The 18800-nt window shown below is 40.3% G+C and overlaps 1 protein-coding gene across 1 annotated transcript; it reads right to left on the bottom strand.

Moving 5' to 3' along the window:
- Positions 1–5339: 5339 nt before the first annotated feature.
- LOC115142889 (zinc finger and SCAN domain-containing protein 12-like) lies at positions 5340–12465 on the bottom strand. The gene is made up of 2 exons (XM_029682713.2): positions 12148–12465; positions 5340–11540 (listed from the first exon to the last, which is right to left on the bottom strand). Exons 1-2 carry the CDS (start codon positions 12332–12334, stop codon positions 10531–10533), a joined length of 1197 nt encoding a protein of 398 aa, XP_029538573.1. The 5' UTR covers positions 12335–12465; the 3' UTR covers positions 5340–10530.
- Positions 12466–18800: the final 6335 nt, after the last annotated feature.

The raw sequence follows: 18800 nt of genomic DNA, 5'->3' as shown, positions 1-18800 counted from the left end.
AATTCAACAAGCACAGCACTTACACAAATTACTGTTTGGCTGAAAGAAATTGATAATATTGTTGGGGCTGCTTTTAATATTATCGATCATAGTCTATTGCTGTTAAAACTGTGTTATGGCTTTACACCCCCTGCTATATTGGGGCGGCAGGTAGCCTAGTGGTTGGAGTGTTGGGCCAGTAACCGAAAGGTCGAATCTCCGAGCTGACAAGGTAAATATCTGTCCTTCTGCCCCTGAACAAGGTAGTTAACCCACTGTTCCTAGGCGGTCATTGTAAATAAGATTTTGTTCTCAAACTGACTTGCCTAGTTAAATAAAAAATATTGTAGATAGAGTTATTTGTCTAACAAATCACAGTTATTTAATGGAAGCCCCTCCAACATAATCCAGGTAGAATCAGGAATTCCCCAGGGCAGCGGTCTAGGCCCCATACTTTTTTTCTCCATATTTACTAATGATATGCCACTGGCTTTGAGTAAGGCCAGTGTGTCTATGTATGCAGATGACTAAACACTATATACAGTGGGACAAAAAAGTATTTAGTCAGACACGAATTGTGCAAGTTCTCCCACTTAAAAAGATGAGAGAGGCCTGTAATTTTCAACATAGGTACACTTCAGCTATGACAGACAAAATGAGGAAATTTTGTAGGATTTTTAAATAATTTATTTGCAAATTATGGTGGAAAATAAGTATTTGGTCACCTACAAACAAGCAAGATTTCTGGCTCTCACAGACCTGTAACTTCTTCTTTAAAAGGCTCCTCTGTCCTCCACTCGTTACCTGTATTAATTGCACCTGTTTGAACTTGTTATCAGTATAAAAGACACCTGCCCACAACCTCAAACAGTCACACTCCAAACTCCACTATGGCCAAGACCAAAGAGCTGTCAAAAGACACCAGAAACAAAACTGTAGACCTGCACCAGGCTGGGAAGACTGAATCTACAATAGGTAAGCAGCTTGGTTTGAAGAAATCAACTGTGGGAGCAATTATTAGGAAATGGAAGACATACAAGACCACTGATAATCTCCCTCGATCTGGGGCTCCACGCAAGATCTCACCCCGTGGGGTCAAAATGATCACAAGAACGGTGAGCAAAAATCCCAGAACCACCAAAGTAACAGCCTACCATCAGCAAGGCCATTGAAGATGAAACGTGGCTGGGTCTTTCAGCATGACAATGATCCCAAACACACCGCCCGGGCAACGAAGGAGTGGCTTCGTAAAAAGCATTTCAAGGTCCTGGAGTGGCCAGATCTCAAGCCCATAGAAAATCTTTGGGGGGAGTTGAAAGTCCGGGTTGCCCAGCAACAGCCCCAAAACACCACTGCTCTAGAGGAGGTCTGCATGGAGGAATCGGCCAAAATACCAGCAACAGTGTGTGAAAACTTACAGAAAACGTTTGACCTCTGTCATTGCCAACAAAGGGTATATAACAAAGTATTGAGATAAACTTTTGTTATTGACCAAATACTTATTTTCCATCATAATTTGCAAATAAATTCATTAAAAGTGTACCTATGATGAAAATTACAGGCCTCTCTCTCATCTTTTTAAATGGGAGAACTTGCACAATTGGTGGCTGACTAAATACTTTTTTGCCCCACTGTACGTCAGCTACTACAGCGACTGAAATGACTGCAACACTTAACAAAGAGCTGCAGTTCATTTCAGAATGGGTGGCAAGGAATAAGTTAGTCCTAAATATTTCAAAAACTAAAATCATTGTATTTGGGACAAATCATTCACTAAATATTGTAACGAATAATGTGGAAATTGAGCAAGTTCAAATCAAAGTTTGTCACTTGCGCCGAATACAACAGGTGTAGACCTTACAGTGAAATGCTTACTTACAGGCTCTAACCAATAGTGTGAAAAAAAGGTATGTGTGTGTGTGTGTGTAGGTAAGTAAAGAAATAAAACAACAGTAAAAAGACATTTGAAAAATAGAGTAGCAAGGCTATATACAGACACTGGTTAGTCAGGCTGATTGAGGTAGTATGTACATGTAGGTATGGTTAAAGTGACTATGCATATGAGATTAACAGAGAGTAGCAGTAGCGTAAAAAGAGGGGTTGGCGGGTGGTGGGACACAATGCAGATAGCCCGGTTAGCCAATGTGTGGGAGCACTGGTTGGTCGGGCAAATTGAGGTAGTATGTACATGAACGTATTTTTAGTGCTACGGGTCTGTAGTCATTTAGGCAGGTTGCCTTTGTGTTCTTGGGCACAGGGACTATGGTGGTCTGCTTGAAACATGTTGGTATTTCAGACTCAATCAGGGACATGTTGAAAATGTCAGTGAAGGCACCTGCCAGTTTGTCGGCACATGCCCGGAGCACACATTCTGGTAGTCCGTCTGGCCCCGCAGCCTTGTGTATGTTGACCTGTTTAAAGGTCTTATGTCGGCTACGGAGAGCGTGATCACATAGTCATCCAGCACAGCTGATGCTCTCATGCATGCCTCAGTGTTGCTTGCCTCGAAGCGAGCATATAAGTGATTTAGCTCCTCTGGTAGGCTTGTGTCACTGGGCAGCTCGCGGCTGTGCTTCCCTTTGTAGTCTAATAGTTTGCAAGCCCTGCCACATTCAACGAGTGTCGGAACCGGTGTAGTATGATTCAATCTTAGCCCTGTATTGACGCTTTTCCTGTTTGATGGTTTGTCGCAGGGCATAGCAGGATTTCTTGTAAGCTTCCGGGTTAGAGTCCCGCTCCTTGAAAGCGGCAGCTCTACCCTTTAGCTCAGTGCGAATGTTGCCTGTAATCCATGGCTTCTGGTTGGGGTATGTACGTACAGTCACTGTGGGGACGACGTCCTCAATGCACTTATTGATAAAGCCAGTGACTGATGTGGTGTACTCCTCAATGTCATCGGAAGAATCCCGAAACATGTTCCAGGCTGTGATAGGGAAACAGTCCTGTAGTTTAGCATCTGCTTCATCTGACCACTTTTTTATAGACCGAGTCACTGGTGCTTCCTGCTTTAATAGGTATCAGGAGGATAGAGTTGTGGTCGGATTTATGTATGTTGAGGTGGTTAAACTGCTTGGAGTAACCCTGGATTGTAAACGGTCATGGTCAAAACATATCGATATAACAGTAGCTAAGATGGAGAGCTGTCTGTCCATAATAAAGCGCTACTATGCCTTCTTAACAACATTATCAACAAGGCAGGTTCTACAGGCCCTAGTTTTGTCGCACCTAGACTACTGTTCAGTCGTGTGGTCAGGTGCCACAAATGGGCAGCATGGCTGGCCCTTGGATGTACACAGAGCGCTAACAATAATATGCATGTCAATCTCTTCTGGCTCAAAGTGGAGAGATTGACTTCATCACTACTTGTATTTGTGAGAGGTATTGACATGTTGAATGCACTGAGCTGTCTGTCTAAACTACTGGCACACAGCTCGGACACCCATGCATACCCCACAAGACATGCCACCAGAGGTTGTCAGTCCCCAAGCCCAGAACAGACTATGAAAGATGCACAGTACTACATAGAGTCATGACTATATGGAACTCTATTCCACATCAAGTAACTCATGCAAGCAGCAAAATTTGATTTAAAAAACAGATACACCTTATGGAACAGCAGGGACTGTGAAGCAACACAAACATACGCACAGACACATGCAAACACACACAATAACACGCACTAAACAAACAAGTACACATGGATTTTGTGTTGTAGATATGTGGTAGTAGAGTAGGGGCCTGAGGGCACACACTTCATGTGTTGTGAATATATTGTAATGTTAAAGTTTTTTTTCTAAATGCCTTCCTTTTGCTGAACCCCAGGAAGAGTAACTGCTGCCTTGGCAGGAACTAATTGGGATCCAGAATAAATACAAATGCAAAGTGTGCAGTTTGTGATTTAGCAACAGACTATGTACTTTCAATGCACTTCTATGAAAAAGAAGTGTTCAACTATAAGTTTTAAGTTCCTCGGCGTACACATCACAGACAAACTGAATTGGTCCACCCACACAGACAGCATCGTGAAGAAGGCGCAGCAGCGCCTCTTCAACCTCAGGAGGCTAAAGAAATTTGGCTTGTCACCAAAAGCACTCACAAACTTCTACAGATGCACAATCGAGAGCATCCTGTCGGGCTGTATCACCGCCTGGTACGGCAACTGCTCCGCCCACAACCGTAAGGCTCTCCAGAGGGTAGTGAGGTCTGCACAACGCATCACCGGGGGCAAACTACCTGCCCTCCAGGACACCTACACCACCCGATGTCACAGGAAGGCCATAAAGATCATCAAGGACAACAACCACCCGAGCCACTGCCTGTTCACCCCGCTATCATACAGAAGGTGAGGTCAGTACAGGTGCATCAAAGCTGGGATCGAGAGACTGAAAAACAGCTTCTATCTCAAGGCCATCAGACTGTTAAACAGCCACCACTAACATTGAGTGGCTGCTGCCAACACACGGACTCAACTCCAGCCACTTTAATAATGGGAATTGATGGGAAATTATGTAAAATATATCACTAGCCACTTTAAACAATGCTACCTAATATAATGTTTACAAACCCTACATTATTCATCTCATATGTATACGTATATACTGTACTCTATATCATCTACTGCATCTTTATGTAATGCATGTATCACTAGCCACTTTAACTATGCCACTTTGTTTACATACTCATCTCATATGTATATACTGCACTCAATACCATCTACTGTATCTTGCCTATGCCGCTCTGTACCATCACTCATTCATATATCTTTATGTACATATTCTTTATCCCCTTACACTTGTGTCTATAAGGTAGTCGTTTTGGAATTGTTAGCTAGATTACTTGTTGGTTATTACTGCATTGTCGGAACTAGAAGCACAAGCATTTTGCTACACTCGCATTAACATCTGCTAACCATGTGTATGTGACAAATAAAATTTGATTTGATACTGTGCTATTTTGAGCTTTCCTAGTTGTGTTGACGAACTAGAGCAAGTAGACTAGTAGTTGTTTTGCAACTGTATCCCCGCCATCACACACATACTGTTGTTTGCGCATTCCAAAAACAGTCCATTATAAATCTCAATCTGGTTAGGTGGGCATTATTTGAAAGCATGTTCTATTGCCGACATGGCCAGCTAAGTTACAAAATAGGATCTTACAGTGTTAGGCGTTCACAAGGCAATTCAGAGAAGCAGATCATCATTTTAGTGCGCATAGAATAGTCACACGTGCATTCAGGTGAGTGTTCCCCACTGTTGGTATAATTTCATTATTCCAATATGTTTTCATTAATTGAATTCACTTATTATATTTTATGAGAATTTGTAAGATTCTTATTCGCATAAAATAGACAGAGACCAGTCTTATCAAAAATAGATAATAGTATTTATTCTCGGAGCGCGCTGCCATGTAACCACGAACAACAGTTTATATACAAAATATGACGTCATAGGTTATAAAATATTCTTTCTCCCAACAGTTCAAAAGTTGATTCGAGATAAACCTTCTGAAGTTTTCATCCATCACCATTCAGCAGACAGTTCCAGCTAATGGAAAACCTAAGAAAACACACACTGCCTTATCTGAACATTCCAGAGCTAAGTTGAGTCGGTTCAACCATAGGTTTATGACCCTTTCTGCTTACTCAAAAAAAAAAAAACACTTCCAATCTTCTCCAACCTGGCTGGAATGGTATTTATTTAATGTAATTACCCCGTTTCAGGCTCCACAATCCCTCACTTATGAATTCATATTGTTAATCAGATATAATAAAACAGAGTATAAGTTTACTTAGTTACAGTTCTATTTAAAATGGGGATATTGTTTAGTAATTTATTCATAAAATTCCTAACACCCACAAATGTTTAATTGAACCTTTATTTAACTAGGCAAGTCAGATCAGAACAAATTCTTATTTACACTGACGGCCTACACCGGCCAAACCCGGACGATGCTGGGCCAATTGTGCAACGTAATATGGGACTCCCAATCACGGCCGGTTGTGATACAGCCTTGTAACTGTACATCAAACATAGTTATCAAAAACGTTAGCACTAAGTTTCATGAGTTTTATGATATGGAAAAGTGAAGTGCACATTTGGATCTGTGTTTGGCTTGCTTATATGACATCAAAGCGGTATTTATCATCCTCAACATCTCATCTTTCAAAACACATCGAGTCCTCTTTATTTACAACATTTCCCTCACTCAGACAACAAAGCATTTGCAAGTTACCCAATTAGTAGGAGTGATGGGAGCAACTTTTTGTCCAGCATTGTGCTCAAGTTCAGAACCACTGTCAGTGCTCTGGGTACATCGAATTCAATACAAAACCTAGGAGGCTTGTGGTTTTCAACCACTTCCATAGACTTATACAGTAATTATGACAACTTCCGGAGGACGTCCTCCATCCTATCAGAGCTCTTGCAGCATGTTGACATGTTGTCCACCCAATCAAAGGATCAGAGAATGAATCTAGTACTTTAAGCATTAACTACAGCTAGCTAGCACTGCAGTGCATAAAATGTGGTGAGTAGTTACAATAATTGAACAGCTTTGAACAAATTAATTTATTAAAAAATTAAGTGGAAGCAAGCGGGAGAGAGAGCTTCCTATAATTTGTATTTTTTTCACTTAGCTAGTGAATGCAGCTAGTTTAGCCTATTCAAACACCCGGCTTAAACAGAGGGGTGCAATGTTTGCTAGCTGGCTATCCAACACTGAAACTCTTCCAAGTCAAGGTAAGTTTTTGGTTTTATTCATTTATTGCCACCGGGGCCAGCGTAACTGCTAAACTGCTTGCTGACTGTACACGGTGCATGATTGTAGCGGGTTTACTAACACTTCGGTTTTAGTAGCTATGTTGACTATGACATTAGCTAATATGATAACGATGTAGACGGTGTGTAGCGGTTAGCGGTTTGGATTTTTTTTCTTCCTGATTACAGACAGCTGATGTGTTGTGCACTGAAGTCCACAAGTGAAGGGAAAAGGTGAGAGGAGAAGAGCGCATAGATGCAAGAAGGAATTATACAACGATCAAAGGGATCATGCTGTTTGTATGTTGCTCCTATGAAAGTGAACTGTGCTTGTGTGTATTTGTATTTATTAGGGATCCCCATTAGCGGTTGCCAAGGCAGCAGCTACTCTTCCTGGGGTCCCAACACATAAAGGCACTTACATTACATATAAAACAAAAGGTGTGATCAGGGGTGTATTCATTCCGCCGATTCTGTTAAAAAAACATTTCTTAAACGGAACAAAATGGGGATAAACATTCATGAATTTGTCCAATACAAACTCTCGTTTGCAACTGTTGGACTAATGTTTACATCATAGATCGGCTAGATGCAGGGAAGTGTGCACAAGGCAGTATTGAATGTGTCAATGTCTGTCACCTTGAATACTCAAATTTCTCTTGACCTGTGCACCTACAGTGAGGGGGAAAAGTATTTGATCCCCTGCTGATTTTGTATGTTTGCCCACTGACAAATAAATTATCAGTCTATATTTTTAATGGTAGGTTTATTTGAACAGTGAGAGACAGAATAACAAGTAAAAAAATCCAGAAAAACACATGTCAAAAATGTTATAAATTGATTTTCATTTTAATGAGGGAAATTAGTATTTGACCCCTCTGCAATAATGACTTAGTACTTGGTGGCAAAACCCTTGTTGACAATCAGAGGTCAGACGTTTCTTGTAGTTGGCCACCAGGTTTGCACACATCTCAGGAGGGATTTTGTCCCACTCCTCTTTGCAGATCTTTTCCAAGTCATTAAGGTTTCGAGGCTGACATTTGGCCTATCGAACCTTCAGCTCCCTCCACAGATTTTCTATGGGATTAAGGAGAGACTGGCTAGGCCACTCCAGGACCTTAATGTGTTTCTTCTTGAGCCACTCCTTTGTTGCCTTGGCCGTGTGTTTTGGGTCATTGTCATGCTGGAATACCCATCCATGACCCATTTTCAATGCCCTGGCTGAGGGAAGGAGGTTCTCACCCAAGATTTGCCGGTACACGGCCCTGTCCATCATCCCTTTGATGCGGTGAAGTTGTCCTGTCCCCTTAGCAGAGAAACACCCCCAAAGCATAATGTTTCCACCTCCATGTTTGACGGTGGGGATGGTATTCTTGGGGTCATAAGCAGCATTCCTCCTCCTCCAAACACGGCAAGTTGAGTTGATGCCAAAGAGCTCCATTTTGGTCTCATCTGACCACAACATTTTCACCCAGTTTTCCTCTGAATCATTCAGATGTTCATTGGCAAACTTCAGACGGGCATGTATATGTGCTTTCTTGAGAAGGGGAACCTTTTGGGCGCTGCAGGATTTCAGTCCTTCACGGCGTAGTGTGTTACCAATTGTTTTCTTGGTGACTATGGTCCCAGCTGCCTTGAGCTGATCATTGCATCATTGCAACTCCACAAAGTGAGATCTTGCATGGAGCCCCAGGCCAAGGGAGATTGACAGTTCTTTTGTGTTTCTTCCATTTGCAAATAATCGCACCAACTGTTGTCACCTTCTCACCAAGCTGCTTGGCGATGGTCTTGTAGCCCATTCCAGCCTTGTGTAGGTCTACAATCTTGTCCCTGACATCCTTGGAGAGCTCTTTGGTCTTGGCCATGGTGGAGAGTTTGGAATCTGATTGATTGCTTCTGTGGACAGGTGTCTTTTATACAAGTAACAAATTGAGATTAGGAGCACTCCCTTTAAGAGTGTGCTCCTAATCTCAGCTCGTTACCTGTATAAAAGACACCTGGGAGGCAGAAATCTTTCTGATTGAGAGGGGGTCAATACTTATTTCCCTCCTTAAAATGCAAATCAATTTATATTTTTTTTTACATGTTTTTCTGGATTTTTGTTGTTGTTATTCTGTCTCTCACTGTTCAAATAAACTTACCATTAAAATTATAGACTGATCATTTCTTCGTTAGTGGGCAAACGTACAAAATCAGCAGGGGATCAAATACTTTTTTCCCCTCAATGTATGTTGTAAACTTTCATTCATTGGCTAGGTTGTAGCAACCTCATGATGGGTATAGGGAAAAGTCAATGTTACATTGAGCTGAGTGAATGGAATATGAATGAGAGTAATCCAATATGCTGTAATAGAAATATGGCCACGCTCATTAAAACAAATAATCGTCCTCCCTCAACTTAAATGGCACAGACCGCCACTGTGTTCAACATACTCCAGAAGTATATGTTGAGATGTCAACAAATCGCTGATCAACATTAAATCCTGTGGATTGCACATCCTGCATTACTCATTCCGGAATGGATGCAAAGCCGCTGACTGGGATGTAGAACAAGTCTTTACTGGCTTTTTCACAATTGCCCTGCACATAAAAGACTTTGTAAGAGCCACAGATTGTAGCACCAGCATGTACTTCTGCATGTACCGATGGATAGAAAACGGAAATGTGTCGGACCACTGCTCTGGCCGCACATAAAACAGTATGTGGAGATTGTGAGAAGAGGAGAACAAACCAGTGGGAAGAAAGAAAGAGAGATTAACTCATGGACAGTCAGAAATGTGAATAGCAAGTTAAATTTACAAACAACTTGTTCAGGGTTGTGTTCAGGTGTGTGTGTGTGTGTGTTAGAGAGAGAGTGTTTAACTCCTGGACTTTCAGACACAAAAAAATACACTTGTTATGTATTATTTTTTTCAACATATTTTTCTCTGTTGTATCTGTTAAGGTATTGCTATACAAAATGTATTCATCAATGTTTATTATTTTAAATCAAACTATATTGTCTGTGTCATAAGTTATAAATAAGCTTTGTATTATTTGACACATTGGTTAGTGTCAATACCACATTTGTTATGTTTATATAGAGATGCCACCAATTATTGGTCATGGAAATTTGGTTAAATGTCATCTGTCAGAATGTGTATGAACCACGCTTGAGCTCTGACGTCCTGTATAGCATGCTACTGTACAGCCAATGCGTTGCAATTTAGGCACTTATCAGTGTCCCAATCTGTCATTTTTAACCCACACACCGGTACGCTATGGCCTCGATTCAATTAGATTGAGGCTTTGGGCATTACCCTGCGTTTTGGCGGTGTAACTGCAATATGAGCTGACAAATCGGTGAGCGGCTACTGTTGTGTGTCACCAACATCTCCCTTCCTTATTATCGACAACACGTTAGAGGTTGAAAAATGGCGATAAAGTGTAGGCTCTATTGATGTTAGAAATAACGACAGGCTAATGCATGTTTTCATGTTCATTCGGGATTAGGGGATTTATAGTCTATCAGTCTAATTGAAGTGTAGACAATAGAACATCACACATTCAAGTGTTTAAATTTGTAACGTGGCTGTATGGGAATTGTCGGATATAAAGGCGGGTGTGGTTTCATTGCATCCAATGCCAGTGTCTGCAAAAAGGCAACACAAGGAGCCGCTTGTGGATTTCACAGCTCTTAATGCAGTTCCAACTCGACCCCGCCAAAACAACTGCTATGCGGATGTCGGCAAACACGGCTCTGCTAGAATCTAGCCCTATGTTATTCTTACAAGTGAAGAGTTTACTACAAAAAAAGTCAACAATGTGGTTGTTCTCCTCTGTGACTTCGCTGGTGCCGTTTTAGATGACTTGCTGTTCTGAAGCATTTCACACACATAGGGCACTTATATGGTCTCTCCCCTGTATGAATCCTCAAATGTGCTGCTTGGGATCCACTGTGAGTGAAGCATTTGCCACATTCTTTGCACTGATACGGTTTCTCTCCAGTGTGCGTCCTCATATGTATGGTCAGGATTTTCTTTTGACTGAAGCATTTGCCACATTCTTTGCATTGATATGGTTTCTCCCCTGAGTGAGTCAGCCTGTGACTGGTCAGGGTTCTCTTCTCTCTGAAACTCTTGCCACATACATTGCAACAATATGGTTTCTCCCCAGTGTGAATTCTCTGATGTGTTTTTAAAATGCTAATTTTCAGAAAGCATTTCCTGCAGACGGGACACCTGTGTGGTCTCTCCCCTGAGTGAGCCGCCCTCAATGGAACTTTCAACTCACTGGCTTCCCTGGTCTTAATAGAGCTTTGTACTTTATTTGTCCATGTTGTCTTTGATTTGAGTGGCTGTAACTGTGACAGTCCTCCACTGTCCACCCCATTGCCACTGTTCCCAATATGAGCTGCAGAACGATCCGAATTTATTGGAGAAAAGGGATTTAATTCATTGTTTGGTTCATATACTCCATAGCCCTCCCCATCAAGTTCTGTTTTGATGTCTTCAGTTGTTTTGGTGGGAAGAGAGTCCCTCTCTCTGTTCTCCACTGTCTGGTTTTGGTAAAGATATAAGGGCTGAGGAGGGTCCTGATCATAGTCACTTTTCACACAGGGAAGAGAGAATATGAACTCTTTTATATCAGACTCCAGCCCCTGAAGCTGCTCTTCCTCCTGACTGGTCCCAAACTCCTCCTGTTCCTCTTTAATCTGAGTGGGCTCTGGGTCCTCCTGGCCCAGACTGGGGCTCCACTCCTGCTCACAGTGCTGCTTCTCAGCAAGAACCTCCTCTTCAGGGACAGGGAGAATGAGCTGCTGGGTGTCTGAGATGATTGGATAACTAATTAGTCATCAATAGAGAGCAATAGTAATGGCATCTTTTTGTAGGCACTAACTCCGCCATGGTTAGTTGGATAAAACCTATGGGAAAATGGAGTTTTTGTAGGGGCTTTGGGTAAACGCAGAAAATAAGGTCAGAGGTCAACACAGGTTTAGGAGATCTTGTGTTTAGTTCTATGAGATAATCTTCATCAGCTAACATCACATTTTGTGAATTTTGAAGCATTTATGTAATAAAACCCCCCAACGAGTTCATAATTCATAAAGGTCATGTTAACTGACTGATATTATCTCAAATAACAAAACATAAGATCTCCCAAGACTGTGTTAACCTCTGGCCCTATTTTCAGCGTTTATCCCAAAAGCCTATTATTTTCCCATAGGAATCGTTCAACGAACGGGACCGGTTTTTAGGACTACAAGCTTGTGAACGCTGTAGTTCTATGTGCCAAGTTCAAATTAACATTAATTTTCAGAAAAATATCTACAAATCGGTTGATTGCCAGGCCTGGCTGGTTCAATCACATTAATTGATCTAGCGGCGGTCATTACTACCAGAGCCATCTATTAAGTACATATGGCTCTGCTCACCTGGTCTCTGTATGTCAGGTTTGCAAACCAAATCCAGCAGCCTCCGTAGACGTTCGATCTCCTCATTTGAACGGGAGATTTCTTCCTGGTAGTCTGCTATGGTATTTTCCACGGCCCCAAATATCTCAACACCCGCTGCTGTTAACCGCTCGTTTAGATAATCCTGCAACAGCTGCATTTTAGACATTTTGAGGGAATATGACGAACAGAATAAATTAACACGTGTATGCTATGTGCTGCTAACGTGGTGTCTATGTACCTAGCAAGCGACCATCCTTTCGAGACCGCAAAAGATAGGCTACTTTCCCCCTTTGTGTCAACAACGCGAACGTTTCCTCTTTACGTATCGGTAAACGAGGGAGGTGTCGCCGCCTGCTGTACTGGAGATGTTGCGCATTTGAATTGAACGATCTCCACCTGGCACCAACATGGGAGTCCCAAAGAATATGCTAGGAAATTACACCAAAAGTTTTGCTGTAATGGGAAATATCCTACATCTCAATATAATGTGTCTAAAGGTAAAGTTTGAGAAACTCAATTATAATACATAAAGGTACATTGAGAAACTACTTTTTTTTTAAATATAATTTGAGCCCTGTCCTATTTAATAAAAGTTGTATTCACATTCACAAGTTGCATAACAATAGAAATCTATTATTTCTATGAGCATAACTCCAGGACTCTATAAAATGATTAAGGCACTCAGACTAGGCTGTAGATATACCATACACACTCCGAACAATATCTACCCAGTGGTCACAGCTTAGCATTTTGAAGACAATTTAGAGTTGTGAATCTAATGATATTGTTTGGAAAATGCATAATAAAAAATAACAGGTTGTTGATTAACAATACCGCTCTCACAGATTATTAAAACCCTTTTTTGACAATTTAAAACACAATACAACCACACATGGATAATGCATTCAGTCATCGAGGATGCCACAAAAATCAATGTGATGATGTTAAATCAAGTTGAATCAAGGATGCTTCCTGAAGCACAAATTGGATTAATGGGATTTCCAAAGTCTGCTCCCACAACAGATATTAGGGGAATTTAGGATTTTTTCACTGCTTCTTCCCAACTTTTCACCTAAATCCAATGACAGTGAGACATTTTTTGTTGTTGATTCCACGTTGAATTCACATTAGTTGATAACCAGATGTAAATCAAATCTAGATATTGAACTGATATTTGTGATGAGAATTCTGCCTAGAGCCAGCTCATTTGGACTCGGTTCATTTAATGAAAAAGAGCGTCTGTTTCTAATTTGGCTCCCAAACAGCTCTTTGTTCAAAATGCTTCAAAACAAGAAAAAATCTACATGTTGAGCCTGTTGACCCATTAAAAATAGCACATGCCCAATGTAAACCCCAAAAGTTAGGCTACCATTATGTCGATCTGATAATGGGCCTCTGAATGTTTTTTCAGAACAAATTATTAGATCGCCTGCTTTAAAAACAAGGACATTCCTAAGTGACCAAAAAAAATCGATATTAGGGAATTAGATAGGATTTTTTTCGGAGCAGCTCACCCAACTTTTCACCTAAATCCAATGACAGTGAGACATTTTTTATTGTTGAATTTTCAGAAATCGCCTGCAAAAAAATTCAGCGTGGACCAGATTGACGTGTTCTCCCCACTATTGATTGTTTCTGCAGTGAGGATTCAGCTTCTTTGATAATTATTTTGTAACTTATCTGCAGAAAAATTCTGTTTTGAGCTCAAAAAGCAGTAGTAGCAGAATGCAAATCAGGGAGCCAAATAAACAACTCTTTCACCGATGCGATTCGGTTCCCGACGTTCATCAAAAAGATCAGTTCAAAAAGAGCCCTTCGTTCATAAACGACCCATCACTAGTGGGGTGTGATGCAATTTGACTTAAAAAGAACAACAAGTCATGCAGTCTGATGTAGAAGTCCTCAATGTATGTTAATGTGATTTATATCTGTTTGTCCAGTTTCTCTCCATTCTACCAGGTAGCCTGGTATGGCAGCCTTGTGCAACACACAGAGTTCAATGGGAGCTCATTGTGGCAGTGGCTTTGATGCTGACATCATGGAGGACCTTCCTGGCAGTTAACCTTTTATATTATTACCACGTTATTAGTTTCCACACCCTTGCTTCAACCTCTTAATGTTCTTTTGAATTGAGGAAAAGGTACATTTTTGCATTTTTGATGAATCTTCTAATTATATATAAACACAGTCAATGTTTTAACGTTGTTCTCATTGACTGATCTGTCTTACAGATAAAAAGCAAGAGATACCTATTTAAGTTTTCCCATCTTTCATTAAGTAGCTGAGATATGAAGAAGCATGCTTTTGTACATACACATTATATACAGTAATGTGTGCTCCTTAGTCATGTATGAATCCAGACTAATTTAATATTTCAATCTATTCCTACAGTGACGGAGAAAGAACGGACTGTCAGAATGACCCAGCTGTTAGAGGAAAAGTGTGACACCCTATATTTGAATAGCACACTTTGTCATGATCATATTTTATGTTCTAAGTTGGCGAACCTGAGGTCCTCTCATGAGTGTTAGGAGCTGAAGGTAAGCAGTCAGAGAACTCTTCTCCCTAAACCCCGTTAGCTAGTTACCCTGCCCTCTAATGTATATGACCAATATTCCATGTCTGATACACTGACATTGACTACGGCAAATACTATTTTGGTCTGATGATAATGAGCGATGTTGATGAGGTTCATATTTTCTCTGCCAGCAGGTGAGACTGAGCGCTGTGCCATTACGGAGCATTACGGTGGGGATGTCAGGGTGCCCAGTGCCACCAACACCACCATTGAGTCAACCACACAGTTTGATCAATGTATAAAAAGCTTCCAAACTGTTTATAGACCTAATAAGCATATTTGTCAGGATTGTTAGAGGGTAGAAATATGTTAGGTTATTCTCAACAAAATGTATTATTATACTGAACAAAAATATAAATGCAACATGCAACAATTTGAATGTGTTTACTGAGTTACAGTTCATATAAGGAAATCAGTCAATTGAAATACATTTATTAGGCCCTATTAAATGGATTTCACATGACTGGGCAGGGACACAGCTATAGGTGGGCATAGGCCCAGCCACTTGGGAGCCAGGCCCACCCACTGGGGATAATTATTTTTTCCCCACAAACGTGTTTTCTTACAGAAATACTCTTCAGCACCCACCCCCCTCAGACGATCCCACAGGTGAAGAATCCGGATGTGGAGGTCCTGGGCTTTCGTGGTAACACGTGGTCTTTGGTTGAGAGGCCGGTTGGATGTACAGCTAAAGGTGGCTTATGGTAGAGAAATTAACATAAAATTCTCAGACAACAGCTCTGGTGGACATTCCTGCAGTCAGCAAGCCGATTGCATGCTCCCTCAAAACTTGAGACATCGTCGGTATTGTGTTGTGTGACAAAACTGCACATTTTAGAGTTGCCTTTTATTGTCCCCGGCACAAGGTGCACCTATATAACGATCATGTTGTTTAATCAGCTTTTTGATATGCCACACCTGTCAAGTGGAAGGATTATCTTGGCAAGGGAGAAATGCAACTAGGATGTAAACAAATTTGTGCACAAAATTGGATAGAAATAAGCGTTTTGTGTGAACACATCTGGGATCTTTTTTATTCAGCTCATAAAAACACTTTACATGTTGTGTTTATATTTTGTTCAGTGTAAATTACACATTTGCAAAACCACAAATCTCAATGTGTGACCACGAAATACAAAACTCACTTAGTTCTGTTATCATTATAATCCCATAATGATCTCTGTCACTTAATCCAAAAACATGCCTAAATGAATATCCAGACACTGATGATTTATGGTTGATGAGAAGCACATTTATTTATTGATAACATGGTGGGGATATTTATGATGTGGAACATATTACCTGAATGTGTATGTACACCTTTTCATTAATTTATTGACGTGGATTGTCAAGTAGGGAATTGTTAGGGTTTGTGATTCATTCTGGGTAATGGTGTCGCAACAAGAAGAATGTCATTGCTTTGTTTGAGAGACACAAGACAGATGCTGCCGGGTTTACAGACAAGGTTGAAGCCTGGGTTTTCTTTTGTTTGAGTTGTATGTTATTGATTTCGGTTAATTAGACTTTCCTTTTTGTTCATCGTCCAGTTTATCTGATTTTGTAAATAGTTGTACAAGTTCGCCTGTTCTTTATCCTCACTTTGCAGCCTTACACTACCCACGTTTCCATCCAACCATTTCATGCAAATGAATTACATGACACATAAAAACAATGGAAACATGAAATGTGGGTACAATTTGATAAATGCCAACAGACACATTTGTTCGTTCGACATTGTAAAATGAATTATGCGAGAAGTGGCGGTGGAAATGCATTTATACGCAAATATTGATATAAAAACCATCAAGTAAACTTGGAGTGATGCAATATGGTAAATGTGTTCTTCTTGAACTGCACTGTTGGTTAAGGGGCTAAGGGCTTGTAAGCAATCATTTCACGGTCAAGTCACACTTATTGTATTCGGCGCATGTGACAAATAACATTTGATTTATGTTGTATGGTACTCCCACTACGACTCGGGAAAGCATGCAGTTTATGCCTATTCGGTTACAGATTTAATACATTATTATTAACTTTACAGGGTGGTGTAAAGAATTGCTATTATGCAGGAGACCAATCTACTGCTAAATACATGGCTATTGCATTGTTATAACTGAGACAACACATAGCAACGTATTTTCACAGTAAAGCCTGTGGGGTCCCCTACAGGATAGCTCCCACATTACACACATAATCTCCCTTTTAACCGAACACTGTGTGCCCGAAGAAGATTCTACGATGACGGACAGACAACTGAGCCAATGGCGGAAGACTACAGACTACACCAAGCTGAACCAATCCGGAGATCCGATCTTCCGGAGTCAACCTACTTTCTGTGCCGTATATTTGGGCTGTGCTGATTGTTTACGCCCTCTTTGCCTGCCGTTCCACACGAACTAACGGAAGAGCCGTAATTACGCTGTACTAGATATTTTCACTCTGAATAAACTGTCGCTTGTCATTACAATTTACCACTTTGTCTGAATCGATCCTTGACCGGCTCACCCATCTACATATCTAATTACTAACAGTGGTGAAAGTGCAAGGTGATGAGCTTGATGCGCCTTTCCAATAAATATCAAGTATTATTCTGGTGACATGATGATCATGCTTGGCTGCCGTTTGACAAACGCATATAATATCGGGAATATCCGTAATAATCTTGGCAGGTAGCCTACTCAACCTATCTACGAGCTGTTGGCTAGTTCACACGTGCCAAGACCAGAGTGAACATATTTGCTATATAAAGCAACAGTTTGTGACAAAACAATCAGTTGAGTCTAAAATACGATGGAAACCCATTTAATGTGTATTTTTCATTCGGTACATGGGAATTTAACGGCAAAAGTTATTTGTATATACACACACTACGTCATCACAGACAGCCTTTTATCCACAACAAGTAAGTTTGATGGAAAAATACAGTATCTGGTGGGGAAATACATATTGAACTTGATCATACTTTTGAACGCCAACATAATAAACCCCCGGAACTGACCACAGTAACGAATGCCACCATTTACGGGTAGGTTACCGACCACAGCAACAAATTTGACCATTCCTTTTTATTAGTATATAATCTTGTACTAGGTTCTGATTCTAAAGAGTGTAAAATGACTCATGCTAACTTCTTTCCGTTTCAGTCTTTTACAGTGCCTTCAGCAAGTACTCACACCCCTTGATTTATTACACATTTTGTGTTACAGCCCGAATTTAAAATGGATTAAATTGAGATTTCATGGTAATTGACCTACACTCAGTACCCCATAATGGAATTATGTTTTCTGAATTTTTACAAATGAAATTAAAAGCTGAAATATCTTGAGTCAATAAGTATTCAACCCCTATGTTACGGCAAGCCTAAATAAGTTCAGGAGTAAAAATGTGCTTACCAAGTCACATAATAAGTTGCATGGACTCACTCTGTGTGCAACAGGGGTGTCAAAGTCAAATGGACGGAGGGCCAAATAAAAAAATCAGCTACAAGACGAGGGCCGGACTGTTCGAATGTTCATTGAAAAATTTTTAAATGACGCATATAGTCTAGTGAACCTAATTGAACCTACTGAAAACCTAACAAATATATTACAATATGATCAGATAAATAAAGCAATATTTTCTTATGGCTCTGTCAGTAATCTTTAATTTTCAACAGACACAAAAGACAAATTTCCTTTATATAAATATCCCCATAACATGAACATTAAATGAAAGAAACCGGTATTCAAGGCACCATCAGTAGACTATATTTTCTATTTTAGCAAAAGTGGGCTAAATTTACTTCAAAGAAAAAACAATAATAGCAATTTTCTATCATCCACTCAACTGAAATATTTTTAAAATATAATTGGATTGAAATACAAAAAAATAAAGTGCAAAAATCTATTAATCAAAAACAACACTTTGTTTAAGGAGAAGTAACATGCAGTGAAAACAAATATTAAATTTTAACTTTTAAACTTGAACTGAGTAAAAACTCTAAATATGTGATTGCACAGTAATGTTCACTTGTTTGAGGTTGAGGGTGATACTTGGTGGTGTCCCATCTTTTCCA

Source organism: Oncorhynchus nerka, linkage group LG2, assembly GCF_034236695.1.
Source record: "Oncorhynchus nerka isolate Pitt River linkage group LG2, Oner_Uvic_2.0, whole genome shotgun sequence".
Classification (NCBI taxonomy): domain Eukaryota; kingdom Metazoa; phylum Chordata; class Actinopteri; order Salmoniformes; family Salmonidae; genus Oncorhynchus; species Oncorhynchus nerka.
This window is presented reverse-complemented; position numbering and strand designations above follow the sequence as displayed.

What these genes read in the sequence shown, in the direction of transcription:
- LOC115142889 (XM_029682713.2), bottom strand. Translation starts at nt 12,334, where the DNA reads ATGTCTAAAATGCAGCTGTTGCAGGATTATCTAAACGAGCGGTTAACA. An exon ending in ACCTGACATACAGAGACCAG is followed by an intron (nt 11,541 to 12,147) that starts GTGAGCAGAGCC and finishes CAATCATCTCAG; the next exon opens with ACACCCAGCAGCTCATTCTC.